Below are 20,738 nucleotides of genomic sequence, written 5' to 3'. Positions count from 1 at the left end.
CCATACTTTGAAAGCTATATTTAAATAGTCACTCTCGACCCTGCTTACCCTACTATATTGTTAGGAGGATCCGTTAGGATTTTATTTTGACGGGTGTACGACAGCCTATCAATTCCCTTAACATCAATCAAATTAACAGAAGTATAAAGTATTTACCGAGAGCAATGGAGGTTTTCAGAAGGCTATTATTCTTCCGGAAATAGAACTCCAAGAGATGGTTTAAGTGTGCTGAAAAAACAAGATTACAGTATTAGACCCAGAAAGATAGAGAAGATATCTTTTTGTTCAGTAGTAACAGCAACCAAGATGAGAAAAGACACAACATAAGAATCTCTAGAAAAACAAGTACACGCATCAAAATGGAGTACTTCAGAAAAATATCTGCCTCTTTCAGATAATGAACTAACCATAGATGCGAAAATGAAAGAGAAGGAGTGGGAAGAGATGGAGATAAAGGCAGAGAGAATTCAAGAATCTGCCATAGCTTCAGCAAGCAAACTCTTCATAATATTCAAGCATGATTGCTAGAAGCCTAGAAGATATGATTCATGAAAAATCTGCTAGAATGAATAGCTATGCAAACCCATAAGTTTAATGACAAAAAATGCAAAAGCATTAAAAAAAATTGACCATGTTGATGCAACTTATTATCAAATAGTGGCCTATATAACTGTCAATTGTCTATTGTTTTGACTAAGACATGTTGACAAACACTGTAATACCTACTATCAGTACTATCATAGGATAAGCCTGACAACTACCAGTAGAATCATAGCATAAACAAGCCAAGTTTTTATTATAACTAAACTGACTCTACTTACCCAAGCTGAAGAAGGCAGAGCAGAGAAAAATCACAGCTTGCACCTTAAATCCTCCACACAGAAGCAAAGGTATCATGCAAGCCCTGAACACCAATTCTTCAGTAATTGGCGCCTATCAAGTAACATCAGAAACTGTATATGTGAGACTCATAATCAGTAACAATCTCATAATCAGTAACAATCTCATATATAGTTTTTTGGTGAGCATTGGGAGCGTCCACGTAGGATTGTCCAGTCACTAATTATAAATAAATATTATGATTTAGGAATTATAAAATAAAATAAATACATGTAAGATAAGGAAAAGTGAGTTTTTTAGAAAATAAGATTTGACAAATAGATGTACATTTTTATCATTTATTCAAAAGATAAAATTAGAAGATAAAATTTAAAAATACAAAAGTCAAAATAGTGATAAGTTTAATATGTTCAAATACTGATTTATATATTTGTATTTATTTATTATCTGAATCCAATCTAGAAAATAATTTTATAAATTTGACATAGTTTTAACAAAAAGAAGCTAAAAAGTAAAATTAAATAATACAACACAATATAAATTAACCCGTGCATTGCACGGGATTAAATCTAGTTTCAATATACGAAGTACACATACCAAAGTACTTTTACTTAAAAATGAGAAATGTAGCAGAACTAATGATAAACATGACAAGCTAAAATCAGTATTTTGAGTAATACTCTGTTTCATGAAATGCTAGAGGAAATCATAAAATACGTCGGTAGTGATGCCAAATTGCCAAGTAAAAGCATGAACTGTGAAGCATCAATCTGGATTCAAGATTTTGTACCACAGAATCTCTGCTGACATAAATATACTGCAAAAACTAGACAGGTTCGGATAAGCTAGTAATGCCATTTCTAATTATTTTGGTTGTAGCAGGTATAAGAAGGGTCTCAACCTATGTTACTCAGACACGAGTGTCGGTGTCGTGTCTGACACGGTGTCGGAGTGTCCGACACTTCGATCCAAATATTTACAGACACTCCGACACGGTCAAAGGAGTGTCTTGACTTATTTTTTAGACACGGCTCCAAAATAAAGTGTCGGAAAAAAAAAAGACACTTTATAAAATAAATTTTTTTTCATATTTAGTAAATAAAAAAATAAAGATTAAAATATTAATAAAAGTAAGGTAATAAATTAAAAACAGAAAAAAATACAAAGAATCCAGTATTGGAAAAAGTAACAAATAAAAAAACAGAAAAGAAAATTAAATGACTTTTGGAGTTTAGAGGGAAATGTATCAGGCATTTATTAAAAACGTAAAAAAGAAAAGAAAAGGTGCAAACAGTAAATTTCCTAGAATCCTAGAAAAAGGCAGGTGGATTTGTCCCACTTCCCACCACTAATTTAATAATAAAAAGTTAAAACAATAAATAAAAAAGTGTAAAGTTCCTAGATACCTAGAAAAGCACGTGGGTTTGTCCCACTTTCCACCCCCTAATTTAATAAAAAAAAAAAAGGTAAAAAAAAAGAAAAGTAAAAGGTGTAAGTTCCATAAATGACGGGAGAAGGAAGAAGGAACGCCGGAAGCCATGGCTATGGCTGATTCGGAGTAAATTTCAACGAAAATCAAAATTGAATAGTCCATTCCACTAGTTTTTTCTTCTACAATAAAAGCCCTAATAATAATTTTCTTCTCTCTCCTTCCTCGGCCTTCAATTGTTAGAGTTAGGGTTTTGAAATCCCGATTTCGACACTTCTTTTCCGACCCTTTTCCGACACCGGTGTCGACACCTTCCCGGACACGTGTCGAGCGTCGTGTCGCGGGTCTGGTCGTGTCGACACCGACACCCACCGTCCGACGAAGTGTCGGAGTAACATAGGTCTCAACAAATGAATTTTAGCAACATCGACATAAATTTAAGGAGATCAGAAAAAGAGGCTGTCTGAACTTTGTCTGGTATTTCAAAGAATCTTTCAATGCAATTAAAGATAATTTTGCCTTTAGGACCTGGAAATGTCCCATGACTGAATACCAAAGAATGTACTTTGGAGGTGGTTAGGGTTAAGGGGACTCTCATAGTATATATATTTCATCTATTCTCTTTTAGGGATATACAAGAGGGCATCAAACCTAGAGTGCAAACAGAGAAGGACTTCCTCATGGATGTCACTTATAGGCAACAGCTCGAATACAAAATCAGAATCCCCTTGCTTCTAAGCACCTCAAACGACCAACACACCCACTGAAACAAATTTTTGGAGGCTAAATCTTACTATTTTGTAACATTAACTACTCCCTCTGTTTCGTAATGTTCTACTCATTTTCCGTTTTGGGGTGTTCCATAAACTTCTACTCACTCATACTTTTGGACCAAACACCTTTTACCATCTTACCCCATTTCCTCACAATATTACACCATTCAACTCATTATCTCTTACTTTATAGACATTTTTTTACATTCACCTACCTTTTTACACTATCACTCTATCTTACTTTTTCCAGCTTTTTCCTACACCCACTCACTTTTCGAAAACTTTCCTAGAAATAAGTCTACCGCAAAAACAAGTAGAACATTGCAAAATGGAGGTAGTATTAGTTTGTTAAGGTATACTGTGACTCACTCATAATATGAGAATTGCTTATTAGATAACGGTATATTCCTTAAGTATATTATGTAATCTAATTCCCCTTCATGTTTAAAATGAAATGCTATTACAAGATCATACTGTATATGATATTTAATACAATTACTGCAGTCTGGTACAATGGTAGATCCTTCGGAAAACATATGTCTTCAAGACGGACAGGGGGTCATTTACAGATTTTGTTCACATATATACGAAGCTCGATTTCCCTTGCATAAATACTAAGAAAAGGCATAGTTCATTATTTTACGTGCAAAAAGACTATTAACCTTTTGGAAACAAAAAACAATCAAGGAATTTTAATCACTTAACATTTTCCCTCGACTGAAAATAACCAAAAATAGCGATGTTAAGGAGCATTTATATCTTATACGACTTAAGAGTTCTCATGGCACGCAATTAACTCTTATGAAAGGTTTCTTTTCTTATATGAAGAACTCTAAGGGGGTGTTTGGTTCGCATAGGGTAAACGGAATGAAATCAAGAAAGGGAAAGAGGGGGAAAGGAATGAGAAAGACCAAAATTTCACATGTTGTTTTTTACCCATTATATTAGGCAGAAAGAGAATCAAACAAAAATAGCAATCCATCTTCCTCATTCATACAACAACCAGAACCACCGTATTCCATCCTCACACCTCCTCCACCTCCGTCAAGGCGTCAACCACCGCAATCGACGCCTCCTTGCCTCCGTCAATTCCGAATCTAAACCTTTTCTCGCCTCCTTCCGCCTCCACCGCTCCTCGCTCGACCTCCAATTCCTCTCTCCTCTTCCTTCCTCCTGGGTCGAAAACGACCCCTACGGAACATATAAAGTAGATCGCACCTCACCATACTCCTATATTGTGCTCAAAGACGCCGTATACGTGAACACTAAGGGCTACCTCCTCGTGTTGGTAGTTTTCCGTGGTGGTGGATGGGTTTTGTGGCGGTTGGATAACTTTTTGGGTGGTATGTTGGTTTTCCCAGTGATGGATTCTGGAAGTATGGTGATCTTGGTAGGTGGAGTGGTGGTGTCAGGTGGTGCTATGGTGTAATAAGTCGGTCAAAGGATTGGTCAAGGAAGATGAGTGTAGAGGAGCTTAAGGGTAAGCTTGATTCCGGGGGGTGTGGGAAATCACAGTAAAGGGAATTGGGGGAATAATAGGGGTAAAGAGAATGATTGAAATGGACAAACAAACAACAACAAAGGGAATGATAGGTATTGATTCTCTTTCCCTTTCCTAATGACCCCTAACCAAACGCCCCCTGAGATCTTTCATTTACTATTAAATATTACAATAATGTTCAATTCCCCACACGGCAGTATGGCCCCCTCTCTTTCATTCAAATGGTATCATTCTAGGTCGTCCCACACACATAATCAAAATGCAATCATGGTTGATACGAGGTTTGAACCTGCAACCTTAAGTTTGATAACTAAAGACATCCACTAAGCTATGTTATATAACAAGCTTTTCTTTCAAAACAAAATATAAAAAATAACAATATAAGAATGGAAAATTAATATACTTCGTATTACGTAAATCGATTCAATCATGAATTTTACGTATAAAATCACAATTGTTGTGCATGTAATAACCTGGGTCCTAAAAATAGTTATATGTTGAATCAAGGTAGAGACAAGTCCATTATTTGAACAAAGGCCCGAGATAAAAACAACACGAAATATAAGAAACGGTGAACAAACAATACAAAGACATGTTCAAGCACCTGTGGCATAAAATGTAATTAACTAAATAGTAAAGGTTATAATGGGTAGTGCAAGAAGTATTAATGCTAGAAGACAAATTAGGTGGTTAGAGTAGAGAGGCTATAAATAAGGGAACACTAGGTTTAGAAGAGGGTGGAAAAAAATTAGTAAAGCTTAGGCTTTGGAGAGTGGTGACCTCAAAGTCACTAACCCTTGGAGATTGGGGGCCTCAAGACACTACTTTTGTATCTCAGTTTTGTGTTCTTCATCTTTCAATCAAATTAAACATATTCATGCCATTATTTTTCTGCCTAAAATATCAGTTCTTTTCACTTGGTATCAGAGCGGAACAGTTGTGGGAGGGATAACTGATCTGATTTTTGGAGGGAAAAAAAAAGAGAAAAAAAAAAAATCAGAGATGGAGGTTGCTGGAAAACAGTCAGCACAATTGATGCAAAGGTGGATTCGAGATGAGTTTGCCTACATCACACGCAAAAGAAACCAAGGAATTTCAGATTGCAAGGAGGAGGAGCGCATCCAACAAGAGCTTCAAATTCATGTGTTCGGTGGAAGAGGTTCATTCTTCGACTGGATGATTTTTTTGATTTTTTCCAGTTGAATGAAAATGACAAGTTAAAGGCTGCCATTATCGGACTCGAAGGTGAAGTGTTGCTGTGGTTCGAAGCGGAAAACAAGTTCCTGCCTTTCCATGGTTGGAAAGAATTGAAGGACTATATATTGCGACGTTTTGGGTCATCACCACCACCTTCTCCACAAAAATTCAAAGAGAAAATGATCGAGGTCCAAACAATCACCCATGGCTCCCAACCTTCATGTGAGAAAGAAACCAAGCTGGAGAAGAGCTTGAACAAACATCAAGAGGAGGTTGTAGAGGAATACAACCAAGTGGTGGTCGATGCAGAAGAATCAGATATGAAGAGAAATGAATCTGGCAAAAATGTGGTGACTGACACCACCACCACCAGAGATCAAGGACCAAGATGGTTCACAGGTGGTTGGTCTGATGCGCTTTAATAGGTGAATGCAAGAGAGGGTTGTTTGAGAGAGGTGGTGCTGGCGGTAGTGGGTCCGATGGTGGGCCCGGCCTAGTCATGGGCGCTTTTGTCGAGGTTGCAACTGGTGGCTACAGCAGGGACGGCCGAGGAGGTGTTGGTGATGGAAAATCTGCTAGGAGGGCCGGTGACTTTGCAAATGGGTTTACTGGTGGTGGTCGCGAGGGTTTCGCTGGAAAATCTGGTGGTGAATTTGTGAAAGGTAGAGATTTTGTTTTGCAAGTGGTGGATCTTGGGCGAGCAGATCTGGTGGTGGACCCGGATATTTTTGTGGTAAGTGTGCCGGCAGTGATAGATGTTTATTTACTGGTGAGAATTCCGGTGGAGGAGCACAGCTGCCGTCGCGGTGGGACTTGCAAACTTGCAAAAAGAAGGTTTCCAGAAAAGCTGTGTGGAAGAATCTTTGTTGGGTTAATGGTTGGCTGGGAGGGGAAGTCAATTGTAGAAGATAGGGTTAGTAAGGGCAAATGGGTAAATTGCAATCAAGGTGACATAAGGAAGAATCATGTAAGGTTGGTGAAGATACGTGTTGTCACTGTTATGGGTGAAAGAGTTGGGAAAATTACAGAATCTTTTACTAAGGGCAATTCTGTAATCAACCAAGCAGAAGACAATTCTTGTCTTCACGTGCTGGCAACCCCTACTTCTCAAATTAATCTCTTTTTGATTGATGAGACAGAGCCCAGCTTTGAGGCCCAAAACTCTAAACCTACTTTCTCTACTCTTTATTTATCTAATCAACCCAGCCAATTTTCATCAAACTTACCCAGCCCTTTACTTTTAAAACCAATTGCTTTTCAGGTTACCCCAACCCAAAACAATCAAAACTCATTTCAGCACATGAGAGACATGAACACTTCCACTCTCGCCTGGACTTCACCACATGACAACTTTTTACTCCCCCATGACAACCTGGTCATTTTTCTTGCAACACTTAACAAAGAAGAGCTTGAGCGTCAATGGAAACCGAGCGTCAATTTCAGAAAACTGAATGGCATTGACCATTGCTATCGAGGCCGTGAATTCTCTACTAATTACTACCCACCTTGAAGACAAGGTGGAAGTTTAGGGGGTCGGTATTGTAATGAACTAAATAGTAAAGGTTATAATGGGTAGTGCAAGAAGTATTAATGCTAGAAGACAAATTAGGTGGTTAGAGTAGAGAGGCTATAAATAAGGGAACACTAGGTTTAGAAGGGGGTGGAAAAAAATTAGTAAAGCTTAGGCTTTGGAGAGTGGTGACCTCAAGTCACTAACCCTTGGAGATTGGTGGCCTCAAGTCACTACTTTTGTATCTCAGTTTTGTGTTCTTCATCTTTCAATCAAATTAAACATATTCATGCCAAATATTTTTCTGCCCAAAATATCAATTCTTTTCATAAAACAGTCTCAAATTTTTTTCTCATCTTCTTCTTCTTCAGTTCATTGAAATAAGTGAATGCCATTATTGTGAATTTGTCATCCATATTTATATAAAAGAGGAAAATCATGACCCTATAACTTGTGTACAACATCTAAGAAACATTTCCAATCCTAATTCTAGTGTAACCTAGACAATGACACTGATTACCACAATTGGAGCCATCAGTTATCAATAGCACTTACCCCACTATCGTGAGTATACTCACTATACTCTCCCTGAACCAATACAATATTAATCAGGGAGTTAGTGGTACTTTCTTCTTTGATTGAGGTCCTATCTTTATCATTAGCTGCAGTGGAGGATACCCGCGTAGGCACAGTGAATACTTCGGGATCTTTACCCTGTAAACCAATTCTTTATTGCTTGGCAGGACCCCTTCCACCCCCCACCCCCTTCTGCATCCAGATTTCACGGCAGCAAACTCCATTTTGATGGCAGTGGTTCCTCTAAAAGCGAGAGCTTTTTGTGGATCTTGCTTTGCCTAGGATAGATTCTAATGAGATTCTCCCAAAGGGAAGGCATCATAGGCTACTTCTCCTTCTATATGTATGTTTTAACAAGTTAAATGTGGGTCTTGTTCACATGTTCTTCTTCACTGTGAGGTGACAAGATACATTTGCGGGTGTCTACTTTAATATACATACAGAGTCTTGCATTTGTCATAATATGTATTGGTTTGGCTGCATATTTTCTTTCTGTGACAGGGAAGGGAAAAAGAGAAGCTACTGTTGCACAAGTGCGCAACATTTTTATGGAGATTGTGTGGTGTGTGGTTGGAACATAACTCTTTTGTCGTTTCATGAGCTTCCTTAGCTTGCAATTTGCTATGGGATATAGTAATTATATAACGTCGTAATGAGACACGGCAGCTAGGGCTTTCAAGGTTTATTCAACTTAAATAATTCACAGAAATTGGATTAATTTGAAATTTAGATTTCTGTTGGACTATAACTTATCATTTTTGTACGTTTTTTTTCAGCCTTCAATATAATCACTTCATCTTACTAAAAAGTATGTATACAACAACATTAGGTGAAATCAACATTATATTTTTATTTGTGTCACTGCATAATTTTTTTCCAATAGTTAAACATAACATAATGGGAAGGATAAGGCAAAGAATGGAGGCATATATCAACAGATAGTCAACTTTGTTATGGTGACCGGAAGGCTCGTTAACAACAGGAGAAATACTGGTTTCTAGAAAGACTTAAGTTCGCCCCAAAGGTAAAAAAATCCAGAGTAATCTAGCACATTGTAAAATTCACAGCATTCCCTTGCTTCTGTGTCATAAAAAGAAAAGAAAATCTGATACACTGATGAAAATCACAGGAAAACGTTTGAAAAGTGAGTTTCATAATGGCCAAAAGATTCAGAACATTCTAAATTTCCCGTAGCTTCAGAGTTTTTGAAGCTCAAGCAAATGAACGTGTTCAAATTATAAACACATAACTAAATTACTAAAACAATCATCACCCTAAGATATATCAACTATCAAGTCTTAGAAGAATATAACTTTTTCCGATCCACTCAAGAGCTAGACCTTCACTACCATATTCCAAAAGAAAAAAATTCTAGACAAGATGATTAAGTTGGGTAATTCTGAGAAAGTGATTCAACAAAGAAAATAATTGCAATCTTAGAAAGAGGGTAGTGATAACATGGTACTCCATATTATATACTTCATCCGTTTCAAAATAATTGCATCGTTTTGACTTTCACGTTTACCAACGCATAACTTTGACAACAATTACACCCTCTATATATAATTAATTGGTGCACTTTCCAAAATTGGCCGTATTTTAATAATTGTTGCACTTTCCAAATAAAAAATTTCCCCCTTATTTTATAATTTCCTTCTTACCCCAACGACCCCGCTATCTTTTATGTCAATTGTTTAATCCACACTTACTCCACTATCTTATACTTCCACTATCATTTATTTCTATAGTTCAATCCACACTTACCCCACTTCTTAAATCAACTCACCTTCCTTAAACTCCATGCCGGTCAAAGTGCACCATTCATTATATACGGAGGGAGTATGTATTAGTAAAAGTTATAAAATAATTGATATATTTAAAATATACATTGAAACAAACCCAAAAACATTTTGCATAATAATATTTGTTTTTATTTATGAGTAAAAATTTATGGTCAAAGTAAGTTAAGTGAATAGTACCAAAAATCAAAATGATGAAAATGTTTAGAAACGGAAGTAGTATACACATAACAGTTTTGTAACAAAACTTCGAACATATGAGTAACTTGCAACTTTTAAATGACTTATATGAACCATACACCATTATCAAACAAAAAATATTTCACATCTCTTTAAAGGGATGTTTGGTTCGCACGGGCAAAGGAATGAAATCAACAAAGGGAAAGACGAGGAATGGAAAGCAATACCCTAGGGCCGGCAATTTCATCTGAATCCGATGGTTATCCATCCACCTGAATCGAAATATATCGATGAAAACCCGATAAAACACAGATGTTAAATGGATAACCGGTGGATCAGGTCGCATTCGGGTGGACATGCATCCAACCCGCCACCCAATCCATCATCCGACTCATCCATCCACCCGATAAATATTATGTATAATATACTAACAATGATGAAACCCTAAACAACCCATTTTTCTAATGTTTGCCGTCACAACTCAGAAAATTGGGTTTCTTTCCTTCCCTTCCGCTTCTCTATTAAATTGCTCACTCTTTAAACCTTACTCCTCCTAAAAAATTAGAGAATCTTCTTTCGAGTTATCTTATTCTTAAAACTATTAGGTTGTTTCTTGCGGAGCTCCAATTTCTTCATCTTAGTGTAGATTACTTTCCATTTTATACTTGTTTCATCAGCCTTTTATAATTGATTGGTTCCTACATTAAATCTATAATATAAAGTCAAACAATAGATTTTCAGAGCTGGAAATAATATTTGTTATTGAATTTATAACTTCTGGTACCCAAGTTGAAGACTACCTTTTCTATGCTCTAAACCGAAATGATTTGTATACATATATTCAATTTTGATGTAGTTCTAATTTTAAATTGTTATGGTATAATATTTACACAAGTTTGTAATTATAATTTCTCTTAAAGTTTGAGAACATTGTATTCTTATGTTATTTATAAATTAATGTTTGTACTGAATTAGGGAAAGGAAAGAAGCCCATTATTTTATCATGAAAATTTAGGTAATAAGCTAATAACAGTTACACCCGTTAAGCACCCGATTCCCGATTCACCCGCGAATGATGGATGGATCGGATGTGGATTGAGAGAATAACGAGTGATGGATGGGTCAAATGGTGGATGGATACTTGACGGAGGGGTTGTTTGGGCCATATTTGGTCGCTCAAACTGTTTTAAATCTCTCACCATATATTACTCCATTCTCCCTAGCTCACATGGTGTGTCGCCGCTCCTCCAGGTTTCCACCACCGCCACTGACCTTGCCCCTCCGCCCCCCCCCCCCCCTCCTGCCCCCGCAGCTACGCCATCACATTCTCATTGCCGTCGTTGGTGTTTCTTGGGTGGTAGGGGTGGGTTTTCAAGGCGGAAGGTGGTTTTGAGTATATGGGGGTGGTTTTGAGTAGAGCAGGGGTGATTTCAGGGTGAAAAGGGTTATTTTGGGTTGGGGAAGGGTGATTTCAGGGTGGTTTCGGGGTGGCAGGTAGTGATTTCGGGGTAGGTTAGGGTGGTGGGTGGTGGTTTAAGGGTAAGACCAGATGAGGCATGGTGGTGAGGTCATCAGCATGGTGGTTCTGGGGCAGTTGATTCAGTGGGCCGGTGGTTTTGGGATGGTGGGGACAATATTGCGGTGGTTCTGAGGAGGTGGGGTAAGTGGGGCGATGGTTCTGGAGGCTTGTGTGATGGAGCTAGGTGAAGGTTTGGTGTTATAAGGTTAGTCAAGGTTGGTTACTTGATTACAATGGTGGTCAAGGTGTGAAGGGAAAGAGAATGGAAATACCTAAAGGGGGGTGGGGAATCAATCTAGAAGACTTTAGGGTGAATTGAAAAAGAAATGAGGGTAAAGGGAAGGAGAAATTAGGTCTAACAAACAACACCAAAAGTAATCAAGTCAGTTGTTTCCCTTTCCCTTAGATGAATACCCAAAACCAAACACCCCCTAAGTATCTCCTTCATCTATAATATGTTACGCAAGGTAATCTTTTTTCTCCTATAAATTTGCAGCTTTATATTGAAGCACTTTCAACCAACACTATTTCCAATACATAGAAAACTGCATTTTATTAGGCCATCAAATCACCAATGTATATAGAGAGAGAGTGAGGCTATGTTCTATTCTTATTTTGTCTAAGCTCACATCATTTGAACTTATTAAACTTATCTGCAAAATGTGAGTGTGTCTGAACTTGTTTATTTGAAACCAATTAATACAGAGATAGAGTGAGGCCATGTTCTATTCTTGTTTTGTCTAAACTCATACTAACTCCATTTCACAATACATGCATCATTTCTCATTTGGGCACTATTCATCAATCAACTTTGACAATCTTTATTTCACCATTATGTAAGAAAAAACATAGTCAATTGAGATCTTGTAAAATTCGTATCAATACAAGGATTTCAAATATCAACTTTTATGATTTTACTTATACGCATTTAGAGATATTAATATCCTAGAAAGCGTGTTAGAATACATGGAAGAAGACATGTTGCATGTATTGTGGAACGGATGTAGTATCATTATTCATTTTCACTGTTGCAAGTAGAATGTGAGTGTGTGTGAACATATTTTGTATGAAATTATTTGAACATATGTGCCCTTACCTTAACTTATCGAACTTATTTGTCTGAAATAAGCCAGTAAGTTTAACAGAATAGAGTCTAATGAAGGCTACTAACGTTAAACCAAAATGAGACATGAGAAAGAAGATCGAGACGAGCATGTATAACATATAGAAAAGAGCACGGAGAAACTGACCACAACAAGATTACGCCAAGCTCCAATGTTGGAAGCAACTGATATCGATCCGCAATATATCTTGCGAAACACATTATGTACACAGTTGAATGGAATGCCTTGACTCCCATCTTCAATCCATGAATCCAACAATAAAAGACACTTAAGGACCATGGATCCCGCATATACAATAGAAGTCAAGGAAAATGGAAAGACCACAGCGTGCCACTGTTTCATACATAAAATTGCAATTGAGCAGGCAAAATTATCAGTCACCGTTTCCTTATCTGCAGAGCGTCAAATTTGAATATGATAACTGCATATGCCAGAACCCAGTCCAAAAAATGTATCCCAACTAAAGATAAGGGTAGTTACCAGCCAGCAAAAGATACTTACAACATGGTCAGTTTGGATACCATAAAGGTTTAATAGATACGTTATTTTCCAGCTCTGAACCTGCAAAAAAAACAGAATAGATCAATATCAGACTGTCAATACAATAATAGGAAAAGGGCAAATACAACTTAACACAAGTAAAAAATAAAAATAAAAACTGTGGCAAACAAGGAAAACAAAATAAGGCAAACTTTTACAAAGAGGACCCTTCAGCCAAGGAGGTGACTTTTGTCCACCAATAAATCTAAATAGGCATTCCTTGTGCACTCCATTATATAATGCCATAGGGGCCATACAAATTGCCTTAATTACACTTTACCACCCTACAATTCCTTCTAAAATCATGGTTAGCGATTGTGAGGGCAAAGTAATTACTTTCGGGTTTTAGCCAGCAAAAATGTTATATACTTCTACGTCATGATGCAACGAAAATTTAAACAACTGAGAGCCAAAGACCACCCATTCCATTTGCACATCACTTGAAAAAGCACCAAAATTTAGAGATTGCAAAGCTTACTCGTTGCTACTACAAATTATCTAAACCAGCCTCAATTGGCCAAAAACAAGAGAGAAATTATGACTCAAAGACACATTTGCCCTCATCCGAATCGAACTAATCTGATAGTTAATATAACTAACATTGATTTAACTTTCTTATAAGCAAACTGGCAGAAAACTAGAATGTGACTGGAACTTACATAACCGAAACCAAATCAAAAGTGAAACAAATATTCAAATCTCTCATAACCCACATATGGTTAAATGAATTTGATTCAATTAACCAACTCTACCAAATTTCAAATAGCATGTTTACTTTGAAAACCTAAAAGAAGAAAGTATCCTAGCAAAAAGGGGTGGATAAAAAGTTTGCACAAGCCACGAAACTCAGCTTTCTAGAAAATCAAGATGGACAACCTCTCCAATCAAAACATAATCAATCCCAAGATTCTAAACCAAAATAGCATAAATGGGGTTATTACTTTATGAGCAACAAAACAGCAGCTTGCAACCAAAGAAACTAGGCTAGTATAACAAAATTCACCACTTTTTTAATCACAGTAAACCTTTTATATTACTATGCTAAAAGAACACAAGGAAATACATTAAAAAATAAATCTGAAATACTAAGATGAACGTTTCAAAGAGAAAGTTAATGCAAAAGCCTTTCATGTCTTAAACCACTAAAGTAGATTTATCCATCAATGTGGGCATCGTATACATTTGAAAAACACTAGAGTTTGGCTTTTATGAAGCACCAAAGTGTGTACAAGTTAATCAAAATAACATCAAAGTGCTCTTTCTATATTATCTCTTGAAGAAATTAGGTGAAATTGTCATTGGTTAGATGTTATGCCATTCAGTTGAAAAAACTACCAGAATTGATATTTGATATTTCAAGTGGAAAAAATGTGGTGAAATTGCAGTTATTTAAGCATTATGTTTTAATCATCACTTGATAGTCCTATAATTGAACAAAAAGTTTGGGTGATACAACCACCTTTTATGATCCGTAGGTTCTCTGGTTTTATTTTTAGCAGAAGACCAATCATTTACGCAGGATTCTTTGGAAACTCCAACCTACTTGGAGTTATATATGTAAGAACCACTTGAGGGTTTTTCTACAAAGAACCATATGGCTTACCGCTCACCTTCATAGCTGTATGATTTTGAATAATTTGCCAGTGTCGAAGTGTGAAACAGCCAAAAGAATGCAAAAGACATTTTAGTTTCAAGCTTAATTAAACATAGTAAACTACGCTAATATCTCCTGACCTTGTAAATAAAAATACTAAACGTCCGATACAACTATAAAATAAATTCTTGAAATCACAAAGACATGACTAGATAATTAATGTAGATAATTTTGGTTAGTAAATACTAGTTCTCCATTGGTTGGACCCAATTAGCTAAGAAAAAATGCAACAAAGATAGAGATACTTCTTCACAACTTTTTGCGCAATCGTTTTTTTTATGCCTTTTCACAGTCTAGAGGATAAGCAACTTTAGTATGGTCGACATAATTTAGAAACTCAGCTTCAGCCTTAGATAGTTACAGTAGTTAAGTTTCAAGCTAGAAATACCTGTAAAGTGAAAGAAAAAGGATTTCAAGACAATGAACTGATCAAAAAATAACTTTGGGAGTAAAGGAAAAAAAACTTTGAAGAGAGGAAATATAACAATGGGAAAAAAGTCTTCATTGGGGAATGCACATCAATCTTACTCGATAATGAATGGAATTCCTCTAAATTGTGCAAATGGAAATTTCAGAAAATCATGAGCATCAGCAATTTTCCTTTCAGTTACAACAGTTAAACCAGTATCATTAACTAATTTTTTCTACCAAACCACAACATATTCTAGCCTATTGTCTAGTTCGATAACCCTAGCCCCCAAGCAGGATGTCCATAACAGAATCCTAAATTGATCCCCTTGCTTGATTGTCTTTCACATCACCAAAGTGATGATCTTCCGATTACCGCATATTACAAAATGTTTCTCCCATGGTAAAGGTCGCGAACCTCAGTATATGCTAGACTCCTATAAGGTCTGAGGGATGAAATTAAGAAAAAACTGAAGAGTTTTTCATTTTTCATTTTGTTTTACATGTTTAGAAGTTATTGATCTACATCAGGTGGTGACATCTAAATCAAATAGAGTTTACACATGCCTCTAGAACGTGTAAAGAACCAACAAATTCTTTCTTCACTCAGTCCCACACTCGCACAAAAATATAGAAAAGAAGAAGATTTTGATTAGCACCAAACAGTACGGATACAAATAGGCAGTAGCTTGAGGCTACAAATCTCCAAAAGAGTGACTTTAGGTCACAAGTCTCACAATTCACTACCCATTTCCTAAACTTCTCTCTTCCTCTAATTCTATTTATACTAACATTCTCTACTGACTGCTCTATTGTCCTTGTTTGATGTTGTGTTGCTATTGTTGTTGGGCTGCTTTTCTTGGGCCTCATTAGTTGGGTTCATTACAATACCGACCCCCTAAACTTTCACCTTGTCCTCAAGGTGGATAGTAGTCGGCAATCAATTCTCGGCCTCGGCAACAATGATTAATACGTTTCGGCGCCATGGAAGGGATCTTCACCAACCATTCACAAGATACTATGGAGTGGTGGGAAGAATTGATGTTGTTCGAATAGGGTGGATAAGTGTACAGGTTGAAGCAAATGTTGTTTGGATTGGTATTGTACGAAAATAAACAGGAGGTATAAGTGGGATCAAAGTTAGACAAACGAGGTTCTAAAAAGTTGATGGAGCTACTGGCTTTAAAAGAATGGGCTTGAGAAATGGGATGACAACTAGTAATTTCAGCATTGGACTTTGAGTTTGTAGGCCCAAAATCAGTCAGGACCTCAGTGACTAAAGAATAGTCCACATTGACTCCTCTTTCAATAATTATATTCAAACTTGAAAGGTCACATGTTTCCTACCTAACTTCAGCCATTTCACCATTTACCCTATTGCCCTTACTAGAATATTCCTCCTTCTTCAAGCCAACATGTGACTCATTGAAGCTTCTTCCATACAACTCTTGAAACATCTCCCGTAAGTTATGTGCTCCACCACCACAATTCCCACCGGAAAATCTGCCTGGCCCACCACCGGAACCACTAGCATCTGATCCACTCCACAAATTTGCTCCTTTCCTTGTCCAGGTTCCGGCCACCATAAGGGCGGCACCACCACCAAACTACATTCCACCTCCAAAAAGCCTTGGCCACCACCTCCTCTGACTCCACCTTCCTCAAAATCTCCTCCACCACGGTGGTTGTCGATGTAACCACCTGGTTGACATCCTCCGCCGAAACCGCCACCACCATTTTCATGAACATAACCCCCAATTTTGGAAGCACCACCGCGTCAGTCGCCACCTCCAAATCCTTTTGTTAACAAAGAATCAGATCTACAACTATTCTTACCTCCGGTGAAGCGTGGGCCACCGCCAGAACCAGCACCACCGCAAGAACCAGCTCCACCGCGATGAAATCCGTCTCCTGGTGGTGGCTCTTCTTCTGCCCCCCCCACACTTGAAGATGTTGAGATTGACACCCGAACCAGATTTTCTGTCAAAAAAATCTTCTCGACCTTCGCCGGCGTAATAGCCCTCTAGAACTCCGAAATTATCTTTGGACCTTCCACCATTTGAACCACCTCCTCCAAATTCATCTGATAAAAAACGATCACCGTTTCTTCGCCCCCTCTCAAACACTCTGCTTTCATCATCTTCATCGAACCTTCTGTTGTTCAAGTGGTCGAGTTCATCCTCGCTTAAAGGCTGCTGTGGTATAGTGGGATTTTTCTGGGTTGTGGCTTTCCTCTTCTCCTGGAATCTCTCTTGATCCTGTTTCCTTATCGCCATGTGTATGCCTTGCTCTTCCTTGAACCTATCAATTTTGCCTTCCAAACATGTGGTGGTTGTCTTCTGTGCATCTTCTACACTTTTGGCCACAAAATGTTTGGCCAATATTTTCTGAAAGGCAGCCATGCCTTCTGCTACCAGCTGCTGCACCGTTTCTTCAAACCCATTCGTTCTCTGGCTTACTTCAGCAAGTCCATTCTCCAAGGCTTCGAATCTCTGTGTATTTGAGAGTACCATGGTTGCTTCTTCTTCCCTGGATCTGTCCGCTCTGATACCAAGTGTAAAGAACCAACAAATTCTTTCTTCACTCAGTCCCACACTCGCACAAAAATATAGAAAAGAAGAAGATTTTGATTAGCACCAAACAGTACGGATACAAATAGGCAGTAGCTTGAGGCTACAAATCTCCAAAAGAGTGACTTTAGGTCACAAGTCTCACAATTCACTATCCATTTCCTAAACTTCTCTCTTCCTCTAATTCTATTTATACTAACATTCTCTACTGACTGCTCTATTGTCCTTGTTTGTTGTTGTGTTGCTATTGTTGTTGGGCTGCTTTTCTTGGGCCTCATTAGTTGGGTTCATTACAGAACGCAGGCATAACACCACCGTCTAACTTTCTAATCAGATCACAAGAAACACTTTAGTGACATACGATTCTTACTGTCCAACCAAAAGCAATGACTTCATAAATGGTGTGACTAATTAATCTCTGATGTTTCAAGAATTCATATTTTACAATTTTTAGATCTTGGATTCCTCCTTTTTCAAAGATGCCATCAGGACAAAGAACAGATTATGCTTTGCAAAAGAAACAGATCACCATGTCCATTAGAGAGTTTATGCAACATAGAACCTAAATGTTTTTAGGAGTCGATGCTAAAATTGTTCTAAGACATGAGATTATGCTCCTCCAAAGTCCAAATTCAAATATACACTATAAAATAGATTATTGTAGTATCAATTGATGATAGGCTGATAGCTAAACTCAACATCCACTGTTTATTTCTTTTAAATCATTATTTTTTGCAGTGAAAAAATCCTTAACAATAAACTTCCCAATTGAAGATATCTATATAAACTCTGCCCTATGCAGAACAACAAAAACAGGTTAGGCACACAGCTTTCTCTTTAACCCCATAAAGCAATCCTCTAAAGGCACCACAAAACAACAAAAGCCCCCCAAAAACAGAAAAAAACAGTTGCCCTTAGGAGTCTTATTGTCTGACAGGAACACAAGAGTGTCCCTTCGTCATCTATGACTCTTCCTGACTTAAAGCATCTTTGCATGCTATGTATACTATCTGAGTAGGCGAACACCATGTAGTCTGTCAACATCAAGACTAAAACATGCATACTTACAACATGAGATGAAAGTGTGGGTCACTCAAATGACTTAACCCCTATTCTCCAACAATCCTAAAATCCTTCTACGCTTAACTCAAAGAACCCCAAATAAAACCATGCTCAGAAATTTCCTAGCACTTCTTACCTATCTATTACTATGTGTAAAATTGAAATTATTATTTCCTATGGTATACTGTCTACTAAACTCAGTACTTTCCTTCTGCTTTCCCATTATTTCCGAAATCAAACTTCCAGCAGCATATTTTAATATTTAAATCACCCCGAAACCAGAAACCATTACTGAATCAACACATAAAAGCTACTCCGCAGAATTTAAGCATTTATGAACACAACATAAACAAAATCATATCAACTTAAACAGAGAAAGGAGTTCAACCATTGCAAAATCACAATACAACAAACCAATGACAATTTCAAAATCAAACTAAAATAAATCAGTTTTAGCCAATATAAAGTTTCATTTTTTTTTAAAATAAAAATCAATAATTTCAGTTTAGTAAAAAATAAGTTGACAGATTAAGGCCTTAATCAACACATGATAACTTGATTTTGAGCAGAATTATGACAAAATAAACACAAAATATCTTCAACTGAAATAGAGAAAGGTGCACATCATTGTAAGATCTCAATACAATAAACAAATAAATATAAAAGAGAACGGGGGGGGGGGGAGAAAAAGAGAGCTCACAGGAAGTAGAAGAAAAGAGGAAATGAAGACACAGAGAATGGAAGAAGAGGCGGCGCAAACAAAGCGTCGAATCATGAATTGCTTATACGAAGTAGGTGGAGGACGGCGGAAGATAAGCGTCGGAGCGTAGAGGACTGCCACGTAAAGCAAAGTCATGGCGACGCAAGCTATCACGGCCATTGATTTTGATATGCTGGCCATTGATGATGCTGATGATAATTCTTCTCCTGCCTCCATTGCTGAGACGATAACAAAAAGATGAATTGAATTGATTTAATAATTGAATTGAATTAATTGATCGACTAGTTGAAGATTATGAACATTTGGTTCCACTTGAGCTCAGGAATCTTCGATTTGGGGAGAGCAGAAGAAATTTTGAGTGCCGCAAAATTGAGTCAATGGCAACAGAGTTTATTTTATGGTGTTGTGGGTTTTTTTTTTCCGAACCGCCATAACGATTTGACACGGCACGATCTCGGTTCCGACATGCAGAATAAGAATATTTCTCTAGCAGTAAGTAAGTAGATTTATTTAGAGAGAGAAAGAAGGGCGAAGGTAGAGCATGAAATATTTTGTGGTTGTTGTGTAATTGAATGTCATTGTTCATGGAACTTAGATCCTTTTATAGTACTAGTTTAAAGAAGGAATGACCTAGAATCTGTTCAATATCATTGGCTGAGCTTTGAGGGGTGGACATGCGTCCCCTGCATTGTGCAGCTATCCTGATAGGTGACATAAATGGGTTTTTGGGCCTTTGTTCATGATAGGAAGATGTACAGGCTTTTTTTCAAATGTTGACAATGATTGATTCCACTCAAGTTAGACTTATTTATCAGATTTAGAGACACGTGTCATCATTTCTGGCACGCAAGGTGTGCCACGCCACCTAGCTGATATGTACGACAGCTTAATGAGCATAACTCAGACCACGTGCCAATCACCAATTGGGACAGGTGGAAAGGAAATTTTACCCACTACATTTGCCCCTCAAGGAGGGTATTTATGGAAACGATCTTTCAGATATCCCTTCTTGACCCTTAGTATTCCTGATGTAGTTTGAGTAGTTTCTACAGATGGTCACAAGTGTCACACATCCCATTTCTGCCCCTCTATAAATATGGGGGTAACTCACTCATTTTTTACTTTCACTTTCTTGAATTTACTGAGCCCTGGGAGTAGGCGATTTCCGGCGAGAGAGAAACACCAGCAGGCGATTTCCGGCCAGCGCAAACTCAACATGTACTTCACTAAAACTTAACCTGCTCTTCACCGCATTCAATCTTTTTGGTTGCCAGATCTTTGAGGTTAGTGCTTTGGTTCCTTTTACTTGTTTTCCTTGCCTTAACATTTTTGTAT

General features: G+C 37.5%; 1 protein-coding gene across 1 annotated transcript in view; it reads right to left on the bottom strand.

Moving 5' to 3' along the window:
• LOC110788513 (CAAX prenyl protease 2) overlaps window positions 1-19,955 on the bottom strand; it is a 30,636-nt gene extending 10,681 nt beyond the window's left edge. The window contains exons 1-5 of the mRNA XM_021993154.2: window positions 19,383-19,955; window positions 12,950-13,009; window positions 12,575-12,781; window positions 822-933; window positions 157-228 (exon numbers count right to left, since the gene is read on the bottom strand). Of these exons, the coding sequence (XP_021848846.1) occupies window positions 157-228; window positions 822-933; window positions 12,575-12,781; window positions 12,950-13,009; window positions 19,383-19,619 (688 nt within the window). The 5' untranslated portion in view covers window positions 19,620-19,955. The remainder of the gene's footprint in view (window positions 1-156; window positions 229-821; window positions 934-12,574; window positions 12,782-12,949; window positions 13,010-19,382) is intronic.
• Between the last annotated feature and the right edge of the window lie 783 nt (window positions 19,956-20,738).

Source organism: Spinacia oleracea, chromosome 4 (genome assembly GCF_020520425.1).
Source record: "Spinacia oleracea cultivar Varoflay chromosome 4, BTI_SOV_V1, whole genome shotgun sequence".
Taxonomy (NCBI): domain Eukaryota; kingdom Viridiplantae; phylum Streptophyta; class Magnoliopsida; order Caryophyllales; family Amaranthaceae; genus Spinacia; species Spinacia oleracea.
The sequence above is the reverse complement of the archived record's forward strand: the minus strand, read 5'-3'. Positions and strand labels throughout refer to the sequence as shown.